The following is a 23836-nucleotide window of genomic DNA, read 5'->3' as shown; positions in this document are numbered from 1 at the left end:
TGCCGGTTCTTGCTCAGCTTTCCTATTGGCTTCAGCCACTTGATGCAACCTTAAAGTGGCTTGGGCATGAGAGTGGGTATCTTTTACCACTTCAGGAACTTTTCCTTCTAGCAACATGAGTCTCCTTCTTCTCATGAAGAAGAGGCCCTTATATCTTTCCACTACTTCATAAAGTTCAGTTTTAGGCACATTAGGAAAGTATTGTGCAAATACTTCCTCTCTTATTTCCTGTTCATTCTCTATGGCAATGCACCACTTGTTATCTAAAGAATTATACAAAGAATCAGGTGTCTCAGATTTAATTTTTGATGGCCACCGATCATTAATACATAAATAATTGATGACTTCTTGTTCAACTTCCTTCTTTTCATCATCATTAAAATCATCAAAGAACTCTTTCAAATCACCAAGTACTTTTCTTCTAATATTCTTAATAGTTCTTTGACAATGTGTCGAAGGTTTGTAGGAGGAAATATCAATATTTACCGGTGCAGATGTTGCCGGTTCATTCTTTATCTTTTTCCTCGCTTGCCTAGTCTTCTTAGGCTGTTCTTCAGACACAGTGTCCTCTAAGTCTGGTGTGGTGTCTTTTATCTTCCGCTTTCTCTCAAAGACTTTGGCGGGTGCAGCTTCTGGTTTCTTCTTTGCTGGTGACTGTTTGGTCACTTTGGGACTTGTTGTGGTAACCGGTGTCGATACTGAAGGCACTGCCTTTCCCTTCTTTACTGATGGTTCTTCAACCGATGTAACCCTTTCCAAATATGTGTCGGTTCTCTTCGCCTTTGGATCAAGGGGCGAGGCAAGTAGGGTAGAGGCATACCCATCTAGCATGTCATACATTACCTCATATCCCATTGGTTCCACTTCTTCCTGTCTAGGCTCAACCGCCTCCATTATGCACTCATCAACTCCGATGGTGAAGCAGATGTCATCTTCATATTTCTTGATAATATCACTTGATATTTTCACTCTTTGGCTCATTTTGCATCTGAACTCATCAAAGTATTTGTTCAGAACTTCTGGATAACCGGTTCCAACCGCTTGAAGGCTTTCCTTGATTTGCTTTGTAACCGGTTGGTTGACAAACCACTGAATATCTCTGACTCCTGGGAAGTAACCTTGGAAGTAGAAGAACAACCCAACCAATAGTTGTCCAAACTTAAATCTCAAGGCATTTTTCTATTTAATCGCCTTTAGGTTCACCAGAAGTTGCATTTGCATACAAGTGCATAAGTCAAATGATGCATCTTCCATGATCATCCGGTAGGCAGCATTTATCGTTGTAGTAGAGACAAAGTTGATTCTACTGGCGTGGAATGTATGGTATCCTATCACCATACACGCATTAATAACCAGATCGTCCTCGATGGAATTGACAACCATTCCCCGTGAGTCGCTCACAGAACCGGTGAGCTTGGTCATTTCCGTCTTGCTGATCTTTCTTAGGGCTAGCACTTCACCAACGTTACAGAAACCGGTGACGGCATGAATTGCTTCCGGTGTGATGTCATGTGTCCGCTCTAAATACATTTTATCACCCTGCACTCTACTCAGAATGATGCGGATGTGATCATCTGAAAACTCTTCAAGGAAATAGACTACATTGCGAAGCTTCTTCTTTTCCAAGATGCTAAATTCTGGTTTAATCTTCTTGTCCTTCCCGTAGAACAAACTCAACTGGGAATGGATTACAAGAGATCCTAAGTCTTCAATTTTACAGTCAATGTAATCGGAAATGCCTTCCTCCACTATAACACCAGCGGGTATTTGAGATAGGGCATTGTATTTTGCCTTTCGTTGAATGAAGTCTACTAGATCAACGGGTGAACTAGGGATAGAGTGTGATACGGAAGCCATGATAAATAGAGATATTTTGAGAAATACCTTCGTAATTCAAAATTTAGGGCTTGCAAATTACACTTCGTCACTCACTCCTTCAGTTGCTGAAATACCGCTTTGTGCTCTACACTTGACCGATTGATATTCACTTCTGATTCTTCTTCAAGATTTTGAGAATTCTTCGAATCGCAATCCAAATCACTTTTCGTCGCTCAGTGCTTAAAAAAAACTTCTTCGCTTGAGAACTAATAAGTGAAAAATGACTTGAAAAATCCTTTTAAACAAGTTCTCCACCTACCATAATAAATGCTCCACTATTAGAGCGTAAACCCTAATTTGCCTTTTACCGTTTTCGGTCTTCTGCCAGTTGACAGGTATCACTTATCGGTTAAGGTCTTTTACAGGTTTAAACCAGGGGTTCAAGATATTTCACCATTTGCCCCCCCCAAGCTTTTTTGATGCTTAGTTTGATGGTTCGGTGACTTCCACACTAGGTGCAGAAACCTGTTCTTCTTGAATCACTTCTTCTGGGTTCTTCTTCCAGGTTTTCTTCATATCCGTTTGAACAGTCTCAACATCTATCTTTCCTTCCGGAGTTACCGGTATATCATCCGATATATTCTTTCTCGTTCTGCAGAATCTTGCTGTATGACCCAATTTGTTGCAATGATAGCAAATCATTATAAGTGCTCTCCAAGGTCCATTGTTCATGTTTCCATTCTTCCTTCTGCATGTTGCAGTAGTGTGACCATTACCATGACAGATCAAACAAGTTGCTCTCCATCCAGTTGCCGCCTGATAGCCACTGCTTCCTGACTGATAATTATAGGTATTAAACCGGTTTGGGTTCCGGTTCCCAGAGGGTTCAGAAAAAGCTCCTTTACTCCTTTGAGGATACCTTTTGGTGTTGTGCATGACAGACCTACATTCAAATGCTCTATGCCCAAACTTGTTGCATGCATAACAATTACCATTGAATCTATTGGGTTTAGGCTTATCGTTTAGAAAATAAGGAAAGTTATTGTAAGCCTTACTTCTACATACATTAGCAGTGTGTCCTTCCTTGAGACAATTAAAGCAAACAGGTTTGAACTTTTGCTTACCTTTATCCTTTGGTGCCAGTTGTTCCTTTGATGCTCCATCTTTTGTTCCAGAGGTCTCACCTTCCTCATATTCAAAGAAACCAATTTCATTGGTATTCTTTATCGGTTTAGCTGACTCAAGCTTCTGCTCTAGCTTGACAGTGCTCTTATTAAATTTGGCAAGTACTTCCTTTGACTTAGTAAGTTCTTTGGTAATAGCAGCATTGGATTCCTTCAAGGTTGCATTCCCAGAAACAACCATGTGTAGTTCACCTTGCATTTCTTCCTTTTTTGTTTTATTTTCATGAAGATGAGCGGTAAGTGCACTGATCTTTTGCTTCAGCTTGGAGATCTCACGATCTTTGTCTTTTACCAGATCTTCAACTTTCCTCCGGTTCTCAAGTTCTTAACACATTCTGATAGTTAGTCCTTCAAGTTCCCTTCTTAGGTTGGCATTGGACTCATTCAATTTTTCAACTTCTTGAACTAGGGCTTCCATGTCCGCTTCATCAGAAGAACTGTTTTCAATTAGCTCCATCAATTTTTCAGCATGCTCTCTTCTTTTTGCCTAAGATGCCTTATATTTGACTTTAAGTTCATCATAGGCTTGCTCAATCTGAGTGAGCCGATGAGTAAGTTCCCTCACAGTGTATTCCCCCATATCTCTTTCCAAGTGTTTAGACTTATAGAAAGGTTGGCTCTGATACCAATTGATGAATACTAAGAGGGGGGGTGAATTAGTATACCAAAAATTACTGTACTCAAACACTTTATTAGTCTAGCGGTAAACCAGTTTAACAGTTTAACTAACAAACATGTTAACACAAATGCAAACCAAACAACAAGTAAGGCATTCATCCACAGAAGCACAATCACATTAACACAAGAGATTTTGACGTGGAAACCCAAATGGGAAAAACCACGGTGAGATGAAACTCACAAGTAACTATCTGCAGAATAGTAACCAGACCGGTTAAGGTCATACAATGTTCTTTACCAGAAGAGATCCCATTAGGAATCTCAATCTCTGTTAGGAGATAAGTCCGATTAAAGACTACCTTGTGAGAGGATTTTAGATCCATAGTTGTGAACCACCTTGTTAGAGGATTTACAAAGGCTTTTCTGGGCCTACCCGGTTAAGGGTTTCTAACTTGTCAAAGATGTGAGTAATCAACAAGTGAATGATCTAGCAAATAGCACAACATGCTTGGTTAGATCTATGATAGCTCATTGCTAATGCATTTCAGCATTACTTCAATCTTTAGTAAATCCACACTCTGTTACAGTACATAGACTTGATCTTTTCTATTAAGATCGAACATACAAGAACTCATCAACCACTACAAACCCTAATAGCTACACACACATTAAAACCCTAGACATGATGTTTTTAAAAGGAATTTGATTTCATGTCGGTCCAATAGGATTACATTGCAAGTTCCTAGGTTCACAAAGATATATCGGTTGGTAACTCATCACAAAGTATTACTGGTTTATACAACTTTACCAATTACCGGTTGGTAACTCAGAGTAATACCAGTTTAGCAAATTACCGGTTGACAAAAATGAAGATTGGGAAAATGATAACTGCTGCTTCTAGTTCCTTTGCTCCGTTTCGCTTGAGATCTTCGAACCGCTTGAGGTCCTCATGCTGCTTGAGATCGGTAAACACTTTCTGCAAGACACTGATAGTCTAAAGACTATAACATAATATTGGTTTGAAACAAATACCGGTTGAGCATAACTCATACATACAAAAAGTGATCTCATAGCAAGTGTGTGTCCATCAATGACAATCACAACATAATCATCAAAAATGCCAACAATATCTTCTTCAAATATCACATCTCTACTTAGTTCAATTTTCTTTTGACCTGGAATATAAATCCTGTAAGCTTTGGAGGTTTCCTATAACCTACAAAAATGTCTTTTCTGCCCGAGGGATCTAGCTTGGTCCTCTTTTCTTTTGGTATATGAATATATACATGACAACCAAAGATTCTTAGATTGCTTATGTCAAGCTTAACTCCAAAGAAGGCTTCTTCTAGGGTTTTATCATCTAGGAGAGAGTGAGGGCTCCTGTTTTGAATGTATACAACAATGCTAGATGCTTCTGCCCAGAAGAAGGTGTTTAAATTTTGGTCATACATCATGTCTCTAGAAACTCGTACAATAGACCTATTTTTCCTTTCGGCTACCTCATTTTGTTGGGGGTTGTAGGGAACAATGTACTCCCTCTTAATCCCAACATTTTTACAAAAAATCTTAAATATTTCTGAAGTGTATTCCCCCCCCATTGTTCGTCCTTAAGATTTTTATTTTCTTACAAGATATATTTTCTACTAGGGCTTTGAATTCCTTAAATCTCATAAGGATTTCTTTAGACCCTTTACATTTTAGGAAATAGATCCATGTCTTCCTAGAATAGTCATCAACAAAAATAATGTAATATAAAAATCCTCCTAAGGAGGTTACAGACATTGGTCCACATAAATCTAAATGAACAATTTCTAATATATTTGTAGTTTTGCTAGTGCTGGGGTGAAACATACCTTTTGTGTTCTTTCCAAGAGCACATCCTTTGCACGTACCTTCATGGTTTTGTTTTAATTTGGGTAGACCAATCACCAAATTTTCAATTGTGGGAAGAGCTCGGAAATGTAGATGCCCTAACCTCTCGTGCCAGATTTCATTTGAGTCTAGTGATTCATGTAACAAAGCTTGAGGGAGAGACGTGCATAGTTTATAAAGGCATATGTGCCTTACTCCAATTGTGTAGGATTTCTTTATGGTTGAATTCTTTGGCCAAGCCAAGTCTTTTCCTTCCATGAAGGTGTCTCTATAACCCTTGTCTTCAAGTGCTCAAATGGAGACTAGACTTCTTTTTATCCCTAGTACATATAGTACTCCTAAGAGTTGAAGATAAATCCCTGATTTCAGATTTATGGTGCAGGTCCCAATCCCTTTCACAGGGTATCTTGAATCATCCCCAATGGCTACTTATTCATTTGAATTTTCTTTTACGTCATCAAGATGTTCTTTGAATCCATTAATATACCTGGATGGTCCATTGTCAATTACCCAAGTATTAGGGTTTGTTGAAACTTGACTTGAAAGGGCAGAGTAGAATACAAGATTTTTTTGATTTTTCATCTTCCCTTGATTTTCCAACTTCTGCACTGGAGACTTGAGTCTTTAATCTATCTGGGCACTTATTGGCATAGTGTCCATATTCATCACATCTAAAACATTGGACTTTGGTTATATCTTGTTTCCTTTTGTGAAAGTATTTTCCTTTATTTCCTTTAGGTTCTTTGTCCTTCTTCCCTTTAAAATTTCTTTTCTTTCCCTTTTTGTGTGAGGAATAATTTAGAACACAAATGTCTTCATTTGAAGTGGTTTGATTATCTCCCCTTACAATAAGTCTTGATTCCTCCTGGATGCAATTAGTCTTTAATCTATCAAAATCGGGTAGTTCGACATGAGCACTGATTCCTTGTATGAATCCTTCCCATGATCCTGGTAGTCCATTTAGTGCTAATAGGGTTAGCTCCTTACTATTTGCGGTATGACCAATTGTAGAGATTTGGTATTTTAATTCCGTAATTCTCATGAAATATGAGGTGATAGATTCAACCTTATGTATCTTTATATGATGAAGTTTTTGTTTTAAGGATAGTACCCTGCTACTGTTGTTAATTTCATACATGTTTTCCAATGTTGAAAACATTTTGCTTGTTGTATCCAATTTGGAGATGATAGGCACTGTGTGATCTTTCACTGCATCTACCAATATCTTCATAGTTTTGTTATTGTTTTTAATCCATAGTCTTTGCTCATCTCCATCTTTTGGCATGGATGAATCTTTGTGCACGAGGGTTTCTAATTCCCATTCTCTTAGTGTAGTCATGATTCTAAATTTCCATGAAACAAAATTTGATGCCCCTTCAAGGCGGTCCTCAAATCTAACCCCATTTGCCATTTTGAGGTTAAGTAAGAGACAGGGGAGTTTATATGTATTTCAATATAATTTCTATTCTTGATTTAAATCTGATATGATCTTCCTTAGACTGACTCTGATACCATGTTAATTTTATTAGATTTGAGAATGCTAAGGGTTATTTTATTTATCAAAGTACTTCTTTTATCATATATTGATTTGATCTCTTTTGAATATAAGCAAGCAAGAAACAACAATCATAATTTATGATTTGTATTTCAATGAATATGTAACAACAATATTCATTTTTGTGCAAGCCGACTGGTTCAATATTTTTGATTTATATATTGTCCCTTAACTGCAGCTATACACCATATATACAATGGTGTGGAGGCATGCCTACGTAGAGGCATGCCTCTACGTGTAATAACATCCACATAGAGACATGTCTCCATGAACCCGTGAGGGTTAGACCGATAAACATTAAAGACAATACGCTAAGATGCAAGATGGTATAATTAACCAATTCGACTAATGTTTGTCAAGCAATTAAATGTAACAAGTCGATTGTATCGACTATTGGTTTTAATAAACATATTTAATAATCAACTTTTTCTTTATTATAAAAATGTATGTATATATTATATATACATATATATCAATAATGTAAATCACAAACATTATTGTATATATAGATATATAGATACATATATACATTTGTAATATATATTAATATATGAGTATTAAATCCAATCATCAATTACAAATACTTCAGTGACAATACATATAAGCTAATTTAACATAACTTGCAAGGATAAAGCAACTATCAAATGCTTAAGGCCAATTGGGCACTTAAGCATTTGATTTCGACGATCATAATTATTTGACTGAAGCTACACGACATTAACAATTTCGTCTTTCAAAATTGATAATCATTTCACTGTATTCCTTCTGAAAGAAGTTTAAATTCTTGAAAGTTGATAGGGTTGGTGCCCTAAATATTGTATGAGTTGGTGATCAAAAAAAGAGACGGGTTTGGTGACTCCTTAGGGTTGGAGCCCTTAAATTTTGTGAAGCATTTAAATTGTGAGGCCGGATTAGGACAGTAGATTCTAGTGGCATTTCTCATCGTGGTTTTCTCACATTGGGTTTCCACGTAAAACTCTTGTGTTGAGTGTTTTTGTGGTTGTATCTCTTTCAGTTTCAGTTTGCTATATCTTTCATCTTTCAGTTTGCAATTGATAAAAAGTTTTGAATTAAAGATATTAAAGATCTAAGTGCACTACTGATTCACCCCCCCCTCTCAGTAGTAGGTAAGTGTTCTACATAAACAACCTTTGTATTTGGTCATCCTTCAAATCTTCAACACAATTGCAGGAGACCTTTTGCCTATCCCTTATTCAGTTCAAATATTTATAACTCCCAACTCACATAAAGACTATTTCCCATGTGAAATTGAAAATTGTATCATTGTCGGTACCAAAGCCGATAAGACGAAGCAAAAAAACTTACATATGATCTAGCTAAATCAAACTGGCTTGGGAACCCTACTCGATCTCAAATCTACTCGCGGTTCACTTTGTTTTCCTCCTCTTCACTCAACGACTCCCCAAGGGGCATTTCTTCCTCTAGAATACTACTCATGCCTTGCCATGCCTTTGTTTGATCATCCACCACTTCAATTGTATTGAATCCTGCATTTCCTAGGAAGTCCCCCACCTTGTTCACCTCCTAATATACATATTTGATAGAAATATTGTCCAAACTTTCTAGCATCTCCCAAATCTTGTCCACCCAAACTTTTGATTTTTAGTTAGTCAAGGATTTCTCGGATACCGTGTGACTATCAAAAGAGAATCCCCTTCAATATTGAATCTTCTAAGATCCTTCACCTTGCACATTCAAAGCTCTCATGATAATGCTTCCATCTCGACCTAGTTGTTCATGACCACCCCTACATTTCTTGACAATGTCCATAACATAGTGCCATCACAATCTCTTTTCACACACCCTATGCTAGTTAAACCAAGGTTACCTTTCGTTGCCCCATCAAAATTTAATTTTAATCTCCTTCTGGGCAGGGCACACACACACACACACACACACACACACACACACGTGTACATACATACACATAGGATCAACCAATCACAAATTTACCCAACTAAATATCCATGAAATCAAATCATAGAGATTATGAGCATTATGTAAAACAATCACATTCATTCAAATGGTTTCATCTCATTTATTATGCATTTCTTTTAAATATTCTAAAAGTATAGAAATGATCAAACCACTTTATAGAGTACACATTAATATTGACATTATCTTGAAATTGAAAATTGACAATTAGAATAAATTTATTGCAAAGTGTATAGTCAAGATTTGTTTGATGATAGTCCTTTTAATCTCTATCATTGATGTATGTATTTTGTCTACTACTGATGTCTTTTTTTTTATGTCATCTAGTAATTATTATTAAAAGAAAGCTTATCAACATAATAATACAATATTCACTATAAAATTGAAACTTATAATCAAATCTTGTTGGATACTTACCCTCTCAAAATCATAATTTGAATTAAACAAATTAATTAATTATGTGTACAAGATTGATTCACACTCCCAAAATCAATCAGCTGCAAAAACAAAATAAATGTTATAGATCTCAAATAATAATAATAAAAAACTAAAATATTCAGTGGCAACAAAATTAAAAAAAGAGAAAATACTGTGATAGGCGACAAATGAGCGCAAAGGTCTCGCAACTTGAGTTGACCAGTTATTTAACCCCGGTTGGGATCCACAAAATCCTGGTTAACTTAAAAGACTCAGTCTGCTGAGCACAATTCATATTTTACACATTACTTGGATCTTCGTCAACCATGGCCGCACCTACAAATATTGGGAAATAGCTATGCAGGGGACAAAGGTGGTCATATAGTTTGATCAATGCCTTGAGTTGATATTTGTTTTGCTGGGGCCTTTTTGGGCCGAATTAATTGGCACAGTGTGTGCTCTTAATCGTGCAGTTGAAGAAGATGAAGCCAATTTTCATAGCCATTCAAATCTCTGTGGTATTGGGGACTCTGATAGCAATGGCATATTTGGGGAAGCCCGTGTACTGGGACATCGTGAATCAGACATTTAACAGTTCTGGTAACTACATTAATTTTTAGTTAGTTATTTGAATTAATACATTTTTTCTCGAGTAGTTTTCGTTTTGTTGAACTTTACCATGTGTCCTGCCTAAAGCATTGGTTTTGCTTGTCCATGGAAGCTCATTAGGAGTATTGGCATTTTTTGGGCCAGTTGACTTTTAGGATTGAGTTATGTCTATAGCTTTTTGCTGAGTTGATGGTCCATGTTTTTGTATTGCTTGGGGATAGCCACTTGCGATGAACAATTGAATTGAGCGAGCTTATTTATTCACTAACAGTGAACTAGGAAATATAATTGGATAAGTTTTAGGTCTGGTAGCTTTCTATCCGTGATCATCCTTTGGCAGTTGCTATTATCTACCAGTACAGTGCATTCTCCTTTTTTCCCAATTTATTGGGATGGTTATGACCCTTTGATAGGTCATTCTACCCTGGCTTAAGTTTCTGTTGGGAGACTTAAGATTGAAATGAAATGGAATGGTTTTAATAATGTCCACGTGACCAAGATAATGCCTGGGACTACAAAGCCAAAGCTGTGATCTGATCTAAGATAAGAGTGCTCAAGTGTAAATCAAGTGTCAAATTTGCAGTACTGCAGGTTGCTTCTGGAGGATGGAACTTCAACAATAAATTCTGATTAGTTATTCACCTGTTTCTGCAAGTCTTGCATTTTTGTAGTAGGGAAGGCATATAGTTGGCTTTCAGGATGGCGATTACGTGGCTCAGATGCCACATAGACAAAACATTTCATATGAAACACCATTCCTTCTAACTTCACCTGCAGTGGCATATTCTTATCTTCCACTCTTCTGTAACTGTTTGTCCATCTATCGATTTCAAATCTAAGTTGATGTCAGCACTACTCAATTTGCTAGGACTCAAACCTAGGATCTTCCATTGGCACTGACAGGTGTTCTTACCATCAAGCCACTGGCTTGGGCATTGATCAGACAAGTTTTGGTTATTTCCCATTGGAATTGAGCCAAGCATGATAATTTTGTGACTTGGAAGTTGAACAACATTGAAACTAGAGTCCCCTGTTTTGAAGCATTGTGTATGGCTTTTATTTTTTAAACGCAAATGTACAAATAGGTAAATGGCCTATACATGGAATGAGTGGCAGTTTTTGACTCAGAAGAGGCATTTCGAGACAGAAATGGTTAATTAAATTACTAATTAGTGTGCAAGGGACCTGTAGTAGTTAATTCGATGCAGAGCTTGGGTCCTGATATCCGATTTAGCTGAGTTATGAGTTATCCGAAAGGGACAAATGAGTTTACCCTGTATTGTCTGATAAGGCGTAGGCCAACAAGTGTCTATGCAGCCAAATTCAAAGGGACTATCATCTTCATCTACAAAATAGTTCCAGAGGCTGGTATAAAAGTTTATACAGGGAACTGAGAAAGTGAATGCGTACTGAGGCCATTATATAGCACATATCTACTTCTGAAATTTGGTTGCATGCTATGCTTTTTCTCAATTGTACTTGTGTACTTGTGCATGCTTGTGGATGCCTTTAATGATTATTTCTTAACCTAATATTGAACTCTTTTATATTGACAGGGGCAAACATAAAGGATGATTCCAACTTAAATGTTTCTCCACCTATGTCATCTGATCCTAAAGAACCATCCGTTCGTTCAGTTTGGGAAAAACCCATTTGGCAAATACCACCTATTGCCAGTAAAATGCCATCGTCAAAGGCTTTTGTATTGAGCAAGGAAATGGTTGATTCCCGATCAAAAGACAACATTATTATTGTCACATTTGGGAATTATGCATTCATGGATTTTATTCTTAATTGGGTCAAACACCTCACAGACTTGGGACTTGATAATCTTCTTGTTGGTAAATTTTAACCTGCTTTTGCTTAAAAAGCTTTTTGGTTCTTCACTATCTTTTATAATATTTGATAAATGGTTATCAATATGTTTTATTGTTGGGAAAAAGTGATGTCTATGACTATTTACTTTCAGGTGGAATGGATGAAAAAGTTGTGAAGGCTTTGTATTGGAAAGGAATTCCAGTTTTTGATATGGGCAGCAAAATGATAACAGCTGATGCTGGTTGGGGATCGCCAACATTTCATAAGATGGGACGAGAAAAAGTATTTTTGATCAATGTTTTTATGTCCTTTGGTTCCGAGCTATTGATCTGCGACACGGACATGGTTTGGTTGAAGGTACATTACTTTATCCAAGTTGTGTAATATTTGTATGCCGATTTGCGTTAGATTATTTTTTTCTTAAAATCGTTTATGTGTTTGTTCTTTGCAATGGCATGATATTCCACTTTGCTAAGCTATTAGAAATATGAAAATTTTGGCGTGACAGTCACCCTTAAAGCCTTTTGAAAATGGCCCTCAACTAACATTCAAGCTGAAATGCAAAACAAATGACTACCTCATAGTTCCTATTGCCTCTAAACCCATTTCTCAACTTCTTTCTCAAGCCTTTTGTTTGTGAACAATGTTTTTTTCTTTAGTTTTCAGCTTCTGATATTTGACACGGACATGAATTGGTTGAAGGTACATTTCTATATTTCTAAGCTAAGTGATGTTTTGTGTGCTAATTTGTTCCAGATTTGTTTTTTTTCTTATGATACTTTCTTGTTGATTTCTAGCAATGACATGATGCTTCCTTGTTTTATTTTAAACTACAGCTTTAATTAAGCTGTTTGGCATGACATTCAATCCAAAAGCGTTTTGAAAATAGTCCTCAACTATCATATAAACTGAAATGCTAAACAAATGATTATTCCACGCTTCTACTAGACCATTTTCTTGACCTCTTTGTCAAGCCCTTCATTGGTAAACGACACTCATGTTTATTTTACAATTGATATTCATAATACATATGCTTGGAAATCATAAGGTGTGCTTTTAGCTTAAACTCTGTATTGTTTTTTCACATCAACTTTCGGATCACATTCGTGATTCATCATCAGGTTGGGGATAACAATGAGAATAGGTATTGTCCTTTCAGCCTTTTAATTATATACTTTTTGCCAGCTCCCATTGTATTGATAATAAAAGAAATTTACAGTAAAGTTTGTCTATACACCCATACACCTTACATATCTATCTTGCTCTAGACCAGCATAGAAGACAGTAAATGGGGGAGAACCAGTCAAAACTACCCCCAGACAGCAAGTCGATTAAAACCTGCAGACAAACAAAATGTGGATATTATACAGAAGACCTGACATAGACACATTTGCCGTTCTATACCTTTCTCTATAAACAGAAACTATACTATATATGCTATCATAACCCCAAAGTAACAAACAAACATATTACCAAGTTACCGATTAGGGTACGGATACGGATACGGAATCTGGTACGGATTCGCAGATTCGGCAATTTTATTTCCTTGGGTATGGGTACGGGTACGTCTATATATATATGTTCAAACTTCAAACATCAAAATTATAAAATATAATTATATAATTTATAAACTATCACTACCATTATTGATTATTACAATGATACAATCCATACAAATATGAAATATGCAATGCGACTTTCCATTCATAAATGATAAATCCATAATTGCCAATGCCAATTAATATTCATACATTGTAAATTTAATAACTAATAACCTAATAACTAATATCATATTCATATTTAAAATGGACTAAGATATCTTATTTCTGCTTTTATTTTCTAATTTTCCAGATTTCCAAATATATACTCAGATTATCTCATGCCCCTCTCCAAATGAGATTTCTCTCCTTGTTATATCTCCCTTTGTGGAGGGTTGTCACACCCTTTCACCACTAATGCCCCTTTGAAATGGTTACAACCCTTCATCCTAATCGCTGCCTTAAACCTTAATTTAATTATATTGAATATCTTTCCTTTTAGCAAATCGCTGCCCTTTGAGAAAGTCACAATTGAATTATAATTAAATATCTTTCCTTTAGCAAATCTCTTTCCTTGGTCCGCCTGGGTCTGCCTGGGTTCCCCGTGGATTCCTCCCGGGTCCTTCCCAGGTGGCTAGGTCCTCTGTGGGTCCTGTGGGATCCAGTCACCTGGGAAGGACCCGGGAGGAATCCACTGGGAATCAGGCTCGGGCCAGGACCGGGGCAGAATCCAAATCAGGATCCAGACATTTTAGGGAAGAATCAGTAACTTAGCATATTATTCATCATCATGAATCTCGGCGTCTTCATTTTCATCTGCAAGTGTTTGTTGAGCAGCAACGGCCCGAGCAACCACATGGCACTCTAGTCTGCACGCATGGTGAGCCGGGCTTCTGGCCATCTCCATGAAGTCCCTCATGCTGTTCTCCAGCCACTCCTCACCAGTCGCAGACAGACCCATATTGCTGGAATCATCTTGGGCTTCTGCCTCATCAACCACCAAACCCTCCTCCCTCATATAGGTGCTTATCCAGCCATCCTCCTCGCACTCTACCACTCCTGACAGTCTCTTCAGGAAGAGAATGCTGCTACCCATGGACTCCCAGCGTTCCTCAAGCTCATCTGGCCTTTTAATGATTTATATTTATCACTTTATCCCATTCTCATTTATCTGCATTTTTTATTGTTTCTTCTTTTTAATATTTGCTTGTCATTATTTCCTAACTTATTCTGTGGTCCTCCTTTCAATTCAAACATCTCCTTTTTGTATTCATTTTATCTTTTTCTCTCTTTCTTTCTCTTAATTTCTTTTGTGCCCTTTTATTTTTCAAGCTGAACCCTTTCATTAACTTTGATTGTGTTCAATTCTTCTCCTTTCTTTTCTCAATTTTTTCATTTTAACTCCTTATAATTATTTTTTTCTTCTTCTTTTTGATTCTTGTGTTGTGGCTTTTTTTCTTGTTCTTCGATTACTTCCTTTTTCATTTGTTTTTTATTTCTTTTTGCATTTTTCCCCTCTTGTATCTTTTTTGAATTCCTCATTGTCATTAGGTGCTTTCTCTTTCTCACAAAATTTGTTAGTTTTCCCTTTCCATGTCTTTTTGTCTATGAGCGATTTGCTCTCCTCTTTTATTTTTTTTCTTTTATAAACTTTTTACTATATTGTTTAATCATCTATAATTTGTTAAGTTATAAGGGCAGATAAAATAATTTAATTGTTATACACTGCAGCAAGAAAGCAAAAACTGATCACATTGATGACACAAATTTACGTGGTTCACCATTAAAGGCTACATCCACGAGAAAAGCAGGTGACAGTCAAAGCAATAGTTTACAATGTTTTTTCATCAACTAGTTACAAGGAACAATTCCCCAATTTCTATATAAAATGTATAGAGGCATATGAATAGACAAAACAGGGGAATAAAGGACACAGGATTGTGAATGGCCAGTGGAGGACTTCACATATTAACAATCTCCCACTTGAAGTGGGATCCATGCTGCAAATCGCTAGCTCAGAGATGTCACTTGCTTTTCCAGACTTACGTGGTTCACCATTAAAGGCTACATCCACGAGAAAAGCAGTTGACAGTCAAAGCAATAGTTTACAATGTTTTTTCATCAACTAGTTACAAGGAACAATTCGCCAATTTCTATATAAAATGTATAGAGGCATATGAATAGACAAAACGGGGGAATAAAGGACATATGATTGTGAATAGCCAGTGGAGGACTTCACCTATTAACAATCTCCCACTTGAAGTGGGATCCATGCTACAAATGGCTAGCTCAGAGATGTCACTTGCTTTGCCAGGCTTATTGTCACAGTATCGGCAAAGCAAGAGAAGCTCTGTACAACTCCAACATCTTTTTTGGAACAACCTTAGTAAATGCATCACTACGATTCGAACCAGTATGAAATCTTTTCTAACTTCAATTTACCCTATTCAAGGACACTTCGAATGAAATGATACCACAACTGTGTGCTTTTTTCTGTTATGAAAAGCTACATTTTTTGGCCACATGTATAGAGCTATTGCTGTCACTATACAAAGTAAAATCTTGTTGTTTACTTCCCAACTCAGCTAATAGTATCTCCTTCGTTGACTGCAATGTATTTAGCTTTGGTAGTGGAGAGAGCTACCACCTTCTGCAATCTAGAAACTCAATCGTTCACTGCCCCTACAAAGGTGAATACATACCTAGTGATCGATAGTCTTTTCTCCAAGTCACCGGTCATGTTGGAGTCAACAAAACCTTGCAGCTGTGGATCTTTTCCTCTCAATATCGAAACATTTTGTGACGTGCCCTTCAAGTATCTCAAAATCCATTTTACAGCCTGCCAATGAATTTTACCCAGACTACTCATACACCTGCCGACCACTCCAACTGCATGAGCAATGTCTGGTCTTGTGCAGACCATCGCATACATGAGACTCCCAACAGCAGAGGAATAAGGCACTCCTTCCATGTATTCCTTTTCTTCTTGTGTTTTAGGTCACATTTCATAGGATAGCTTGAAATGACCAGCTAAAGGTGTGCTTACTGCCTTGGCATTCTTCATGCTAAACCTGTTCAAAACCTTCTCAATATACTTTTCTTGTGACAATTTTAATTCTCTTTTTTGCTTATCTTTGATTGCCATGATTCCAAGGATTTTATTGACAGCCCCTAAATCCATCATTGAAAACTTGTTAGCGTATTGCTGTTTCAGATTGCCAACAATAGCCGTGCTAGTAAAATTTTCACACGTAGTAAAATTTTGCTTAGCCATAAAAGAATCAAATTTTGAATACAATTGTCTAGGAGCTTGTTTCAAACCATACCAGTTTTGATTTAATTTGCAAACAAAATCCTCTTTACCTTCTTTTTCGAAGTCTTTAGGTTGCTTCATTTACAACTCTTCTTCCAAATTACTGTGTAGAAGGCTGTATTGACATCAAGCTGCTCCAATTGAAGGTCATAAATAACTGCCAATCCCAACACTGCCCTGATGGAAGTCATTTTCACTACTGGTGAATTTATATTAGTGAAATCAACACCCTTTTGCTACATATCCTTTAATCACCAATCTGGCCTTGCATTGTTTCTTCCCACCTCTTCTTTTCCTTCAATCTGTACACCTACCTATTTTTCAATGGTTTCCAGTGAGGTCGAAGAGGAACCAAATCACATGTGTGGTTTGCCATTTAAGATCCCATCTCATCTCTCATTGCATCCATCCACTGTTTGCAATCTTTATCATTACAAGCTTTTTGAAACGTTGCAGGTTTAGCTCCATTCAAAAATAATAAATATTGAATAAAGTCATTAAATTCTGTAGGAGGCCTATGCTCCTTGGTGGATCCTCAAATGAGGAATCAATTCTTGTGGAGTACCTTCCTCGCGAGTACCAATGGGATGATCTTGCACTTCGTTACATGAAAATTTGGGAGCTGAACTTGTGGTTCTACCTGTGACTGATATAAAATCTCTTTTTGTTTGAACACATCACTCTGACTTGCTTGTGATGTCTTCTAATGGAATATATTCCCTGGTTGTTGTGTCTTCCAATTGCACATATTCTTTTGTAGGCATCCCCTGTTTTGGTGAAATTGGCATTAATTTTTTAGTTTTTTTTTGTTGCAAGTGACTTGTTTTGAAATATGATCGCACAACTTGTAGCTGTATTTCTCATCTCGATATCTGGCAAAGATACATCATTTCAACTTCACATCAAGCTTTGTTCTTTTTTCCTATGGAATTTGAACAAAAGCTTCACAAACAAACATTTGTAGATGATTATAAGAAATTCTCTTTCGTAGCCACTTCTCCTCAGGAATTTCAAAATCTCTTGAGAGGATAGACTTGGGTTAATTAAATACACTGCTGTATTTACACCTCTGTCCAAAATCGTTTTACCAATCTTGCATTTGAGAGCATGTTGCAGGCTCTCTCGAAAATAGTTTTGTTTGTCCTTTCAGCTGGATCATTTTCTTATTGTGTAAAGGGAACAATTTTAATCCTTTGGATACCATTCTTTGCACAAAACTAATCAAATTCTATAGAACAAAATTCACAACCATTATTTGTTTTTAAGCACTTAATTTTGTTTTCGGTTTGTTTTTTTATAAGTGTTTTGAAATTTTTAAACATGCTAAAGACTTCAAACTTCCTTTTTAACATATAAACCCTAACCTTCCTAGTGCAATAATCTAAAAAAGTGATAAAATAATTTGACCTACCAATAGATGTTACCTCCATGGGACAAAACCATTTGAGTACACTAATTCTGATGGTCATGTCTTATTGTCATGCTCCTCAGTAGAGAGTCTGGCCCTCCTTTGTTTTCTGCATATACAATGTTCACACATATCCAACTCTACTGATTTCAACCTTGGGAGTTGATCCTTTTTGTGCAAAATCTCAAGGCCTTTCTTGCTCATGTGATTGAGCCTTTTATTTTTAAGCTCCATTCCGCAATCTGCTACTGCCATTGCAGCTCCCACTTCAGCATGACTCTCTAGCACATACAAAGTGCTTGCTTCCCTTCTAGCAATCACCAAGGCTCCTTTTGTCACTTTCCATGCACTTGACTTGAAAGTGACAACATCCTTGAACATTCATTTTCCCGGCTGAAGTCAAGTTTCTTTTGCCAACAATATCACAAGGTTCATTATCACCAAGATAAATCTTACTGAAGTTACCACTTTGATAGTTTTTGAAATACTCCCTGCATGATGTGGCATGAAATGATGCTCAAGAATCAAGCACCCAAACATCTGCTGTAGCTTCTCCTATAGTTAGAACAAGAGCACCTGCATCTTCTTCATATGTTGCATTTGTCTCATTCTCTTTTGACTGACTTTCAGCCTTCTTGATTGATCAACAATTCCTTTTACCACAATACCAGCAGCTAATATTTTTTCCTCTATATTTTGATATTTTGCCCCATTTAGATCTTCTTTCATAGTTATTTTTTCCTCGTTCTTATGATCTCCCTCTACCACCAATTACTAAGGCATCTCCCATTGATGTGCCTTGAATTTATATTCTAATGTCCTCACTGAGAAGAATCTCAACAGCATCATTGCATTTTAGCTTGTTTCCTTTACCAAATACCGAGCTGCTAACAGCCTCAACAACTCCTTCCTAGATATTAGGTAAAGAGCACAATAGCAAGATGGCCTTGATTTCATCATCAAAATTATGCTCATAGAAATTAATTGATCGATCAATGTATTAAATTCATTCAAATGATTTGATACATTACTGCCTTCCTTCATCTTCAAATTGTATAATTTCTTCATCAAGGAAACTTTGTTGGATGTGGAGGTCATCTCATACATATCTGACAATCTATCCCATAATTCTTTTGTTGTCTTCTCTGTTGCAACACTAAACAAAACATTACTAGATAGGGAGAGAATAATTGTTGCCACTGCCTTTCTTGTCCAGTTTATCCCAATCTTCATTAAACATTGCAGCTGGCTTCTTGGCTTTACCTTCTAGCGTGATTGCAAGATGTTTTTGAACTAACAGGGCTTCTAGTTGTAGTTTCCACATTCCAAAATTTTGGCCTGAGAAATTTTCAATTCTTCATTTGTTTGCATCCTCCATCTCTCCTCAATTCTTTGCAGCTCAGATATTGGTTTTTAAGTTATTAGGGCAGATAAAGAATTTAATTGTTATACACAACAGCAAGAAAGAACAAAATAGAACACACAAATGACGTGAATTTATGTGGTTCACCAGTAAAGGCTACATCCACTGGAAAAGCAGGTGATGGTCTCTTTATTCAAAGCAGCAGTTTACGATGGTTTTCCATCAACCAGTTAGAAGGGACAATTCCCTAATTTTTATATAAAATGTATCGAGGCATATGAATAGACAAAACAAAGGAATAAAAGGACACATGAATGTTAACAGCCAATGACGAACTTCACATATTAACATAATTTGCATGGTATTCAATTTTTTTTTAATTTATTAGGCACTTCTTGTTGTTTCTCTTCCTTAACTAGATCTTGGTATTCGTTATCACCTTACCTATCTCTTTATAAGGACCATTCTTTGCAATCCATTCTCATTGTTATCCCCTTTTGGATGATGGATCATTGACTGCAATCCTAAATGTTAAGTGTTCATTTATAGGTATAGCTGGGTACTTATATTCATACAGGATAGGTGTTTGTCTAATTTGGGACAACATCCAACAATATGGGTTAGGCATTTGTCCATTCGAGACATACATCCACCCAAATGGGGTAGGCATATATCACAAGAAAGGTATGTGATAGGTATGTCTTAGACTCATTGGGATCATCTAGGTCTTGAGTTACATCCCTGAAGACTACAATTCCCCATTGGAAGTGCACCAAGGTCGCTGTCGTCAAAGGTATGAAACACAAAGGTTGAAACCTGACTTGGAATTTGGCCTAAATCCTTAGGGACTCAAGTGATCCATCTAGGATCCTTCCAAGTATAGCTTGAATTTATTTTATCACAATTGATCATTTTCATTTTTGTTAGAGGGAAGGGTCATGACATCAGCCAACATCATTGTATCACTATATTTTATAGTTTACAATGGTTTTCCATCAACTAGTTAGAAGGGATAATTCTTTAATTTTTATATAAAATGTATCAAGGCATATGAATAGACAAAACAAAGGAATAAAAGGACACATGCATGTTAACAGCCAACGGCGAACTTCACATATTAACATAATTTACATGGTATTCGATTTATTTTTATTTATTAGGTACTTCTTGTTTCTTTCTTTTCTTTAACTAGATCTTGGTAATCGTTATTACCTTACCTATCTCCTTATAAGGACCATTCTTTGCAATCCATTCTCATTGTTAGCCTCTTTTGGATGATTGATCATTGAGTGTGATCCTAAATATTGTGAAAAAATACTACACAGTTAAAAACAAGAGCGCACTCTTACGTTTGAAAATGTGGAAATATTATGTTTGAAAACTATGAAGCAATTTAATAAACCTCATGCACTAATTGTAGCAACCCAATAGATTTTTACTAAAAAGGTCAATTTTTTTTTCTTCTTTTTAAATTAGTAAGTGTTCATTCATAGGTATACTTGGGTACTTCTATCCATATGGGATAGGTGTTAGTCCAATTTGGGACAACATCCAACCATATGGGTTAGGATTTTGTCCATTCGGGACAAACATCTGCCCAAATGGGGTAGGCATCTCACAAGAAAGGTATGTGATAGGTATGTGCTTTGGCCATAGTCTCAGATTCATTGGGATCATCCAGGTCACGAGTTACATACCTGAAGACTACACTTCCCCATTGGAAGTGCATTGAGGTCACTGTCGTTAGAGGTATGAAATTCAAAAGCTTGAAACCTGCCTTGGAATTTGGCCTATAGCCTCGGGGACTCAAGTGATCCATCTAGGATCCTTCCAAGTATAGCTTGAATATATTTTATCACAATTGATCATTATAATTAAATAACTAGATTTCTTAGCTCAATGAATTAGATTTCATTTTTGTTAGAGGGGAGGGTCATGACATCAGCCAACATCATTGTATCATGAAGGAAACTACTTGAATGCTCATTTTTGTTTTGGCAAAAGGCCGAAGCCTGAATATTATATATATTATATTAAAATATTGATTGCATATAAGATATTAGAAAGCCAAAATGAGGGCAACTCTATCAACCCTTAGAATACAATGAGAAGAAAACTACTGCAACCATTGCTATACAACCCATATAAACACTGATATAAGAAGGCCAATAGGGGGGGAAATCTGTCAACCCTCGACACATAGGGAGAAGAAAATCACAGCTATATACCCCGAATAGATAGTGAAAGACAACCCACATCATACCATGACAAGAAGATCTTTACAAAAACCTGAAAGATGTTGTAATATTGCAAAATTATTTCCCATTTGAAGATTCTTCAGAGGATGCTAAATTTGAAGGAAGAGGGAAAGAAGATGGATACCCATGAGGATCAATTTCAGCATTGTCAAGAAGTTCACGAATACCATCAAACTTCAATAGTGTAGTGGAGAACAAAGACTCACCAATGATATTCCTGTATGTTTGTATCCAAGAATGAAAAGGACCCGCTGAATTTGCTTTCAAACCATTGATAATGGAAATGAGAACTGACCTTGAGACCGATTCTTCCACTAAATCATTTCTTTTAAGAAAACCTCCAATCAAAGGATAATCTGTGAAGACATTATAATCTTCCAAAGCAGTTGATACACCCTCCCATGTGAACAACAACGGGGGACAAAGGTGCCAATGAGGAGCTTCAATAAATCCATAGACCAGGAGAGGTCCATAACCATAGTCACAAATCTTGAAGCCGCCTTTGAATGCAGTAAGAACGAATTTCTCTACAACCATTCTGCATTGAGAACATTGATGATTGCTTGTTCAATGTTGTAATGTCCCCTTTTTAGCTCGTTCCTATTCTTGAGTGATTAGCCTATCATTCCGACCCTCGTAGGCTAATAATTGTGGATAGGGTCTTCTGAGGCAGAGGCTTGGTTAATGGAGGTTCTTGTCTTCTCCAAAATTCAGTATGTTCCAGTTTGGTCTTTGTTTGGATCAAATTGGACTTTGTTTGGTCTCAGTTTCATATACTTATTATTTATAGTAAGTCGGGGGATGATCGAGAGGGACCCTTTCTATTTTTAGTAAGTCAGTGGGTTGGGCAGAGGATAAAATGGTCAACTCCCCGGTGCAGACAGAATGAAGAAATATTGATTAATCATGGAGTTATGCTTATTTCATTATTATTAAAGTGATAACTTTATTAATAAATTTTATTATGAGGCCATTTAATGTTATATTATAAGTTATTATTATTTCATAAAGAAAGGGTCATGTTCATCATTAAAAGGGGGCCAAGTATTAAATTAATTTTGGCTCTTATCTCAAGGTTAAAAGACATTAAATATTAAAGTGAAGTGATATAATATTTTAATGAGCATTTAATGTGCTTTTGGGAGAAATTGACCCCTCTTGGAAAACATATATATTCACCTTGCTTTGAAAATTGAATTATTATGATTATGTTTTTTTCTCATGACTTTTCTCTGCAAGTGGGAGCCAAGGGTTTCAACTTCAGCCAGCCATTGGAGAACTGTAAAATCTTCAGTGTTGCAGCCATTTGAGGTGGTGAAATATCCATTGAATTTGGCATTCAGGGGAACTTCACACAGGGGTTCTAATTGTGCTTAATTTGCAAGAGTTATTCTAAGTTTCTAGTAGATTGAAGGAGGTGTATGAGTAGAATCAAAGCATCATTATTGCACATCAATTGCAGCCATTATAGGCCATACATTTGCTGCAGCTTACCAGCCGTGCTTTTCCCTTCAGCCGTACAACTAGGGCTTGGGCGATTTTATGCTTGAAGGCACTTAAAAATTCTGAATAAATTAAGGGAGCATCGTTGGGAGACAAGAAAACTAGGTGCCATATCCGTGATGACAAAGGCAATGCATTTGAGGAGAATCGAACCAATATCTCAAGGCAGCCATTGAAATTCCAGGTTCTCTATTTATGGTCATTGTATTAGATAAATCATTTCTTCATTGCATCTTTTGTTGTCATGGCCAGCATCATCGTAAAGGGGAATATATGCATTGTCATAGTTGATTTAGCATGCTGATACAAAAGCATATAAGTTGCATGTTTCACATTCAATGTAATATTCATCATTGATCGGCAACTTAGCTTTCATGCCAACTGTTTGTTGAAATGACAGTTGCTGTAGGTGCATGTTTTCAATTAGAAAATCATATATGTGCATCGTAATTGATTATAAGGAGTCAGTTAGGCATCTAGATGATAATTTATGCATTGAAGTGTTGATTCTCAAGCATTGGAAGCATTCTAGAATCATTCTTTCAAAGAATATATCAGACTCATAACACAGACCAGCAAGATGGAAGTAAGCATATGAATTGTTTG

The 23836-nt window shown here is 36.6% G+C and overlaps 1 protein-coding gene across 1 annotated transcript in view; it reads left to right on the top strand.

The window, feature by feature from the left end:
• Window positions 1–9703: 9703 nt before the first annotated feature.
• The window catches only part of LOC131051031 (arabinosyltransferase XEG113), a 142858-nt gene continuing 128725 nt past the window's right edge, over window positions 9704–23836 (top strand). Inside the window, exons 1-3 of the mRNA XM_057985377.2 lie at window positions 9704–10020; window positions 11586–11870; window positions 11999–12204. Of these exons, the coding sequence (XP_057841360.1) occupies window positions 9903–10020; window positions 11586–11870; window positions 11999–12204 (609 nt within the window). The 5' untranslated portion in view covers window positions 9704–9902. The remainder of the gene's footprint in view (window positions 10021–11585; window positions 11871–11998; window positions 12205–23836) is intronic.

This window comes from Cryptomeria japonica, chromosome 2 (genome assembly GCF_030272615.1).
Source record: "Cryptomeria japonica chromosome 2, Sugi_1.0, whole genome shotgun sequence".
Lineage (NCBI taxonomy): Eukaryota > Viridiplantae > Streptophyta > Pinopsida > Cupressales > Cupressaceae > Cryptomeria > Cryptomeria japonica.
The sequence above is the reverse complement of the archived record's forward strand: the minus strand, read 5'-3'. Positions and strand labels throughout refer to the sequence as shown.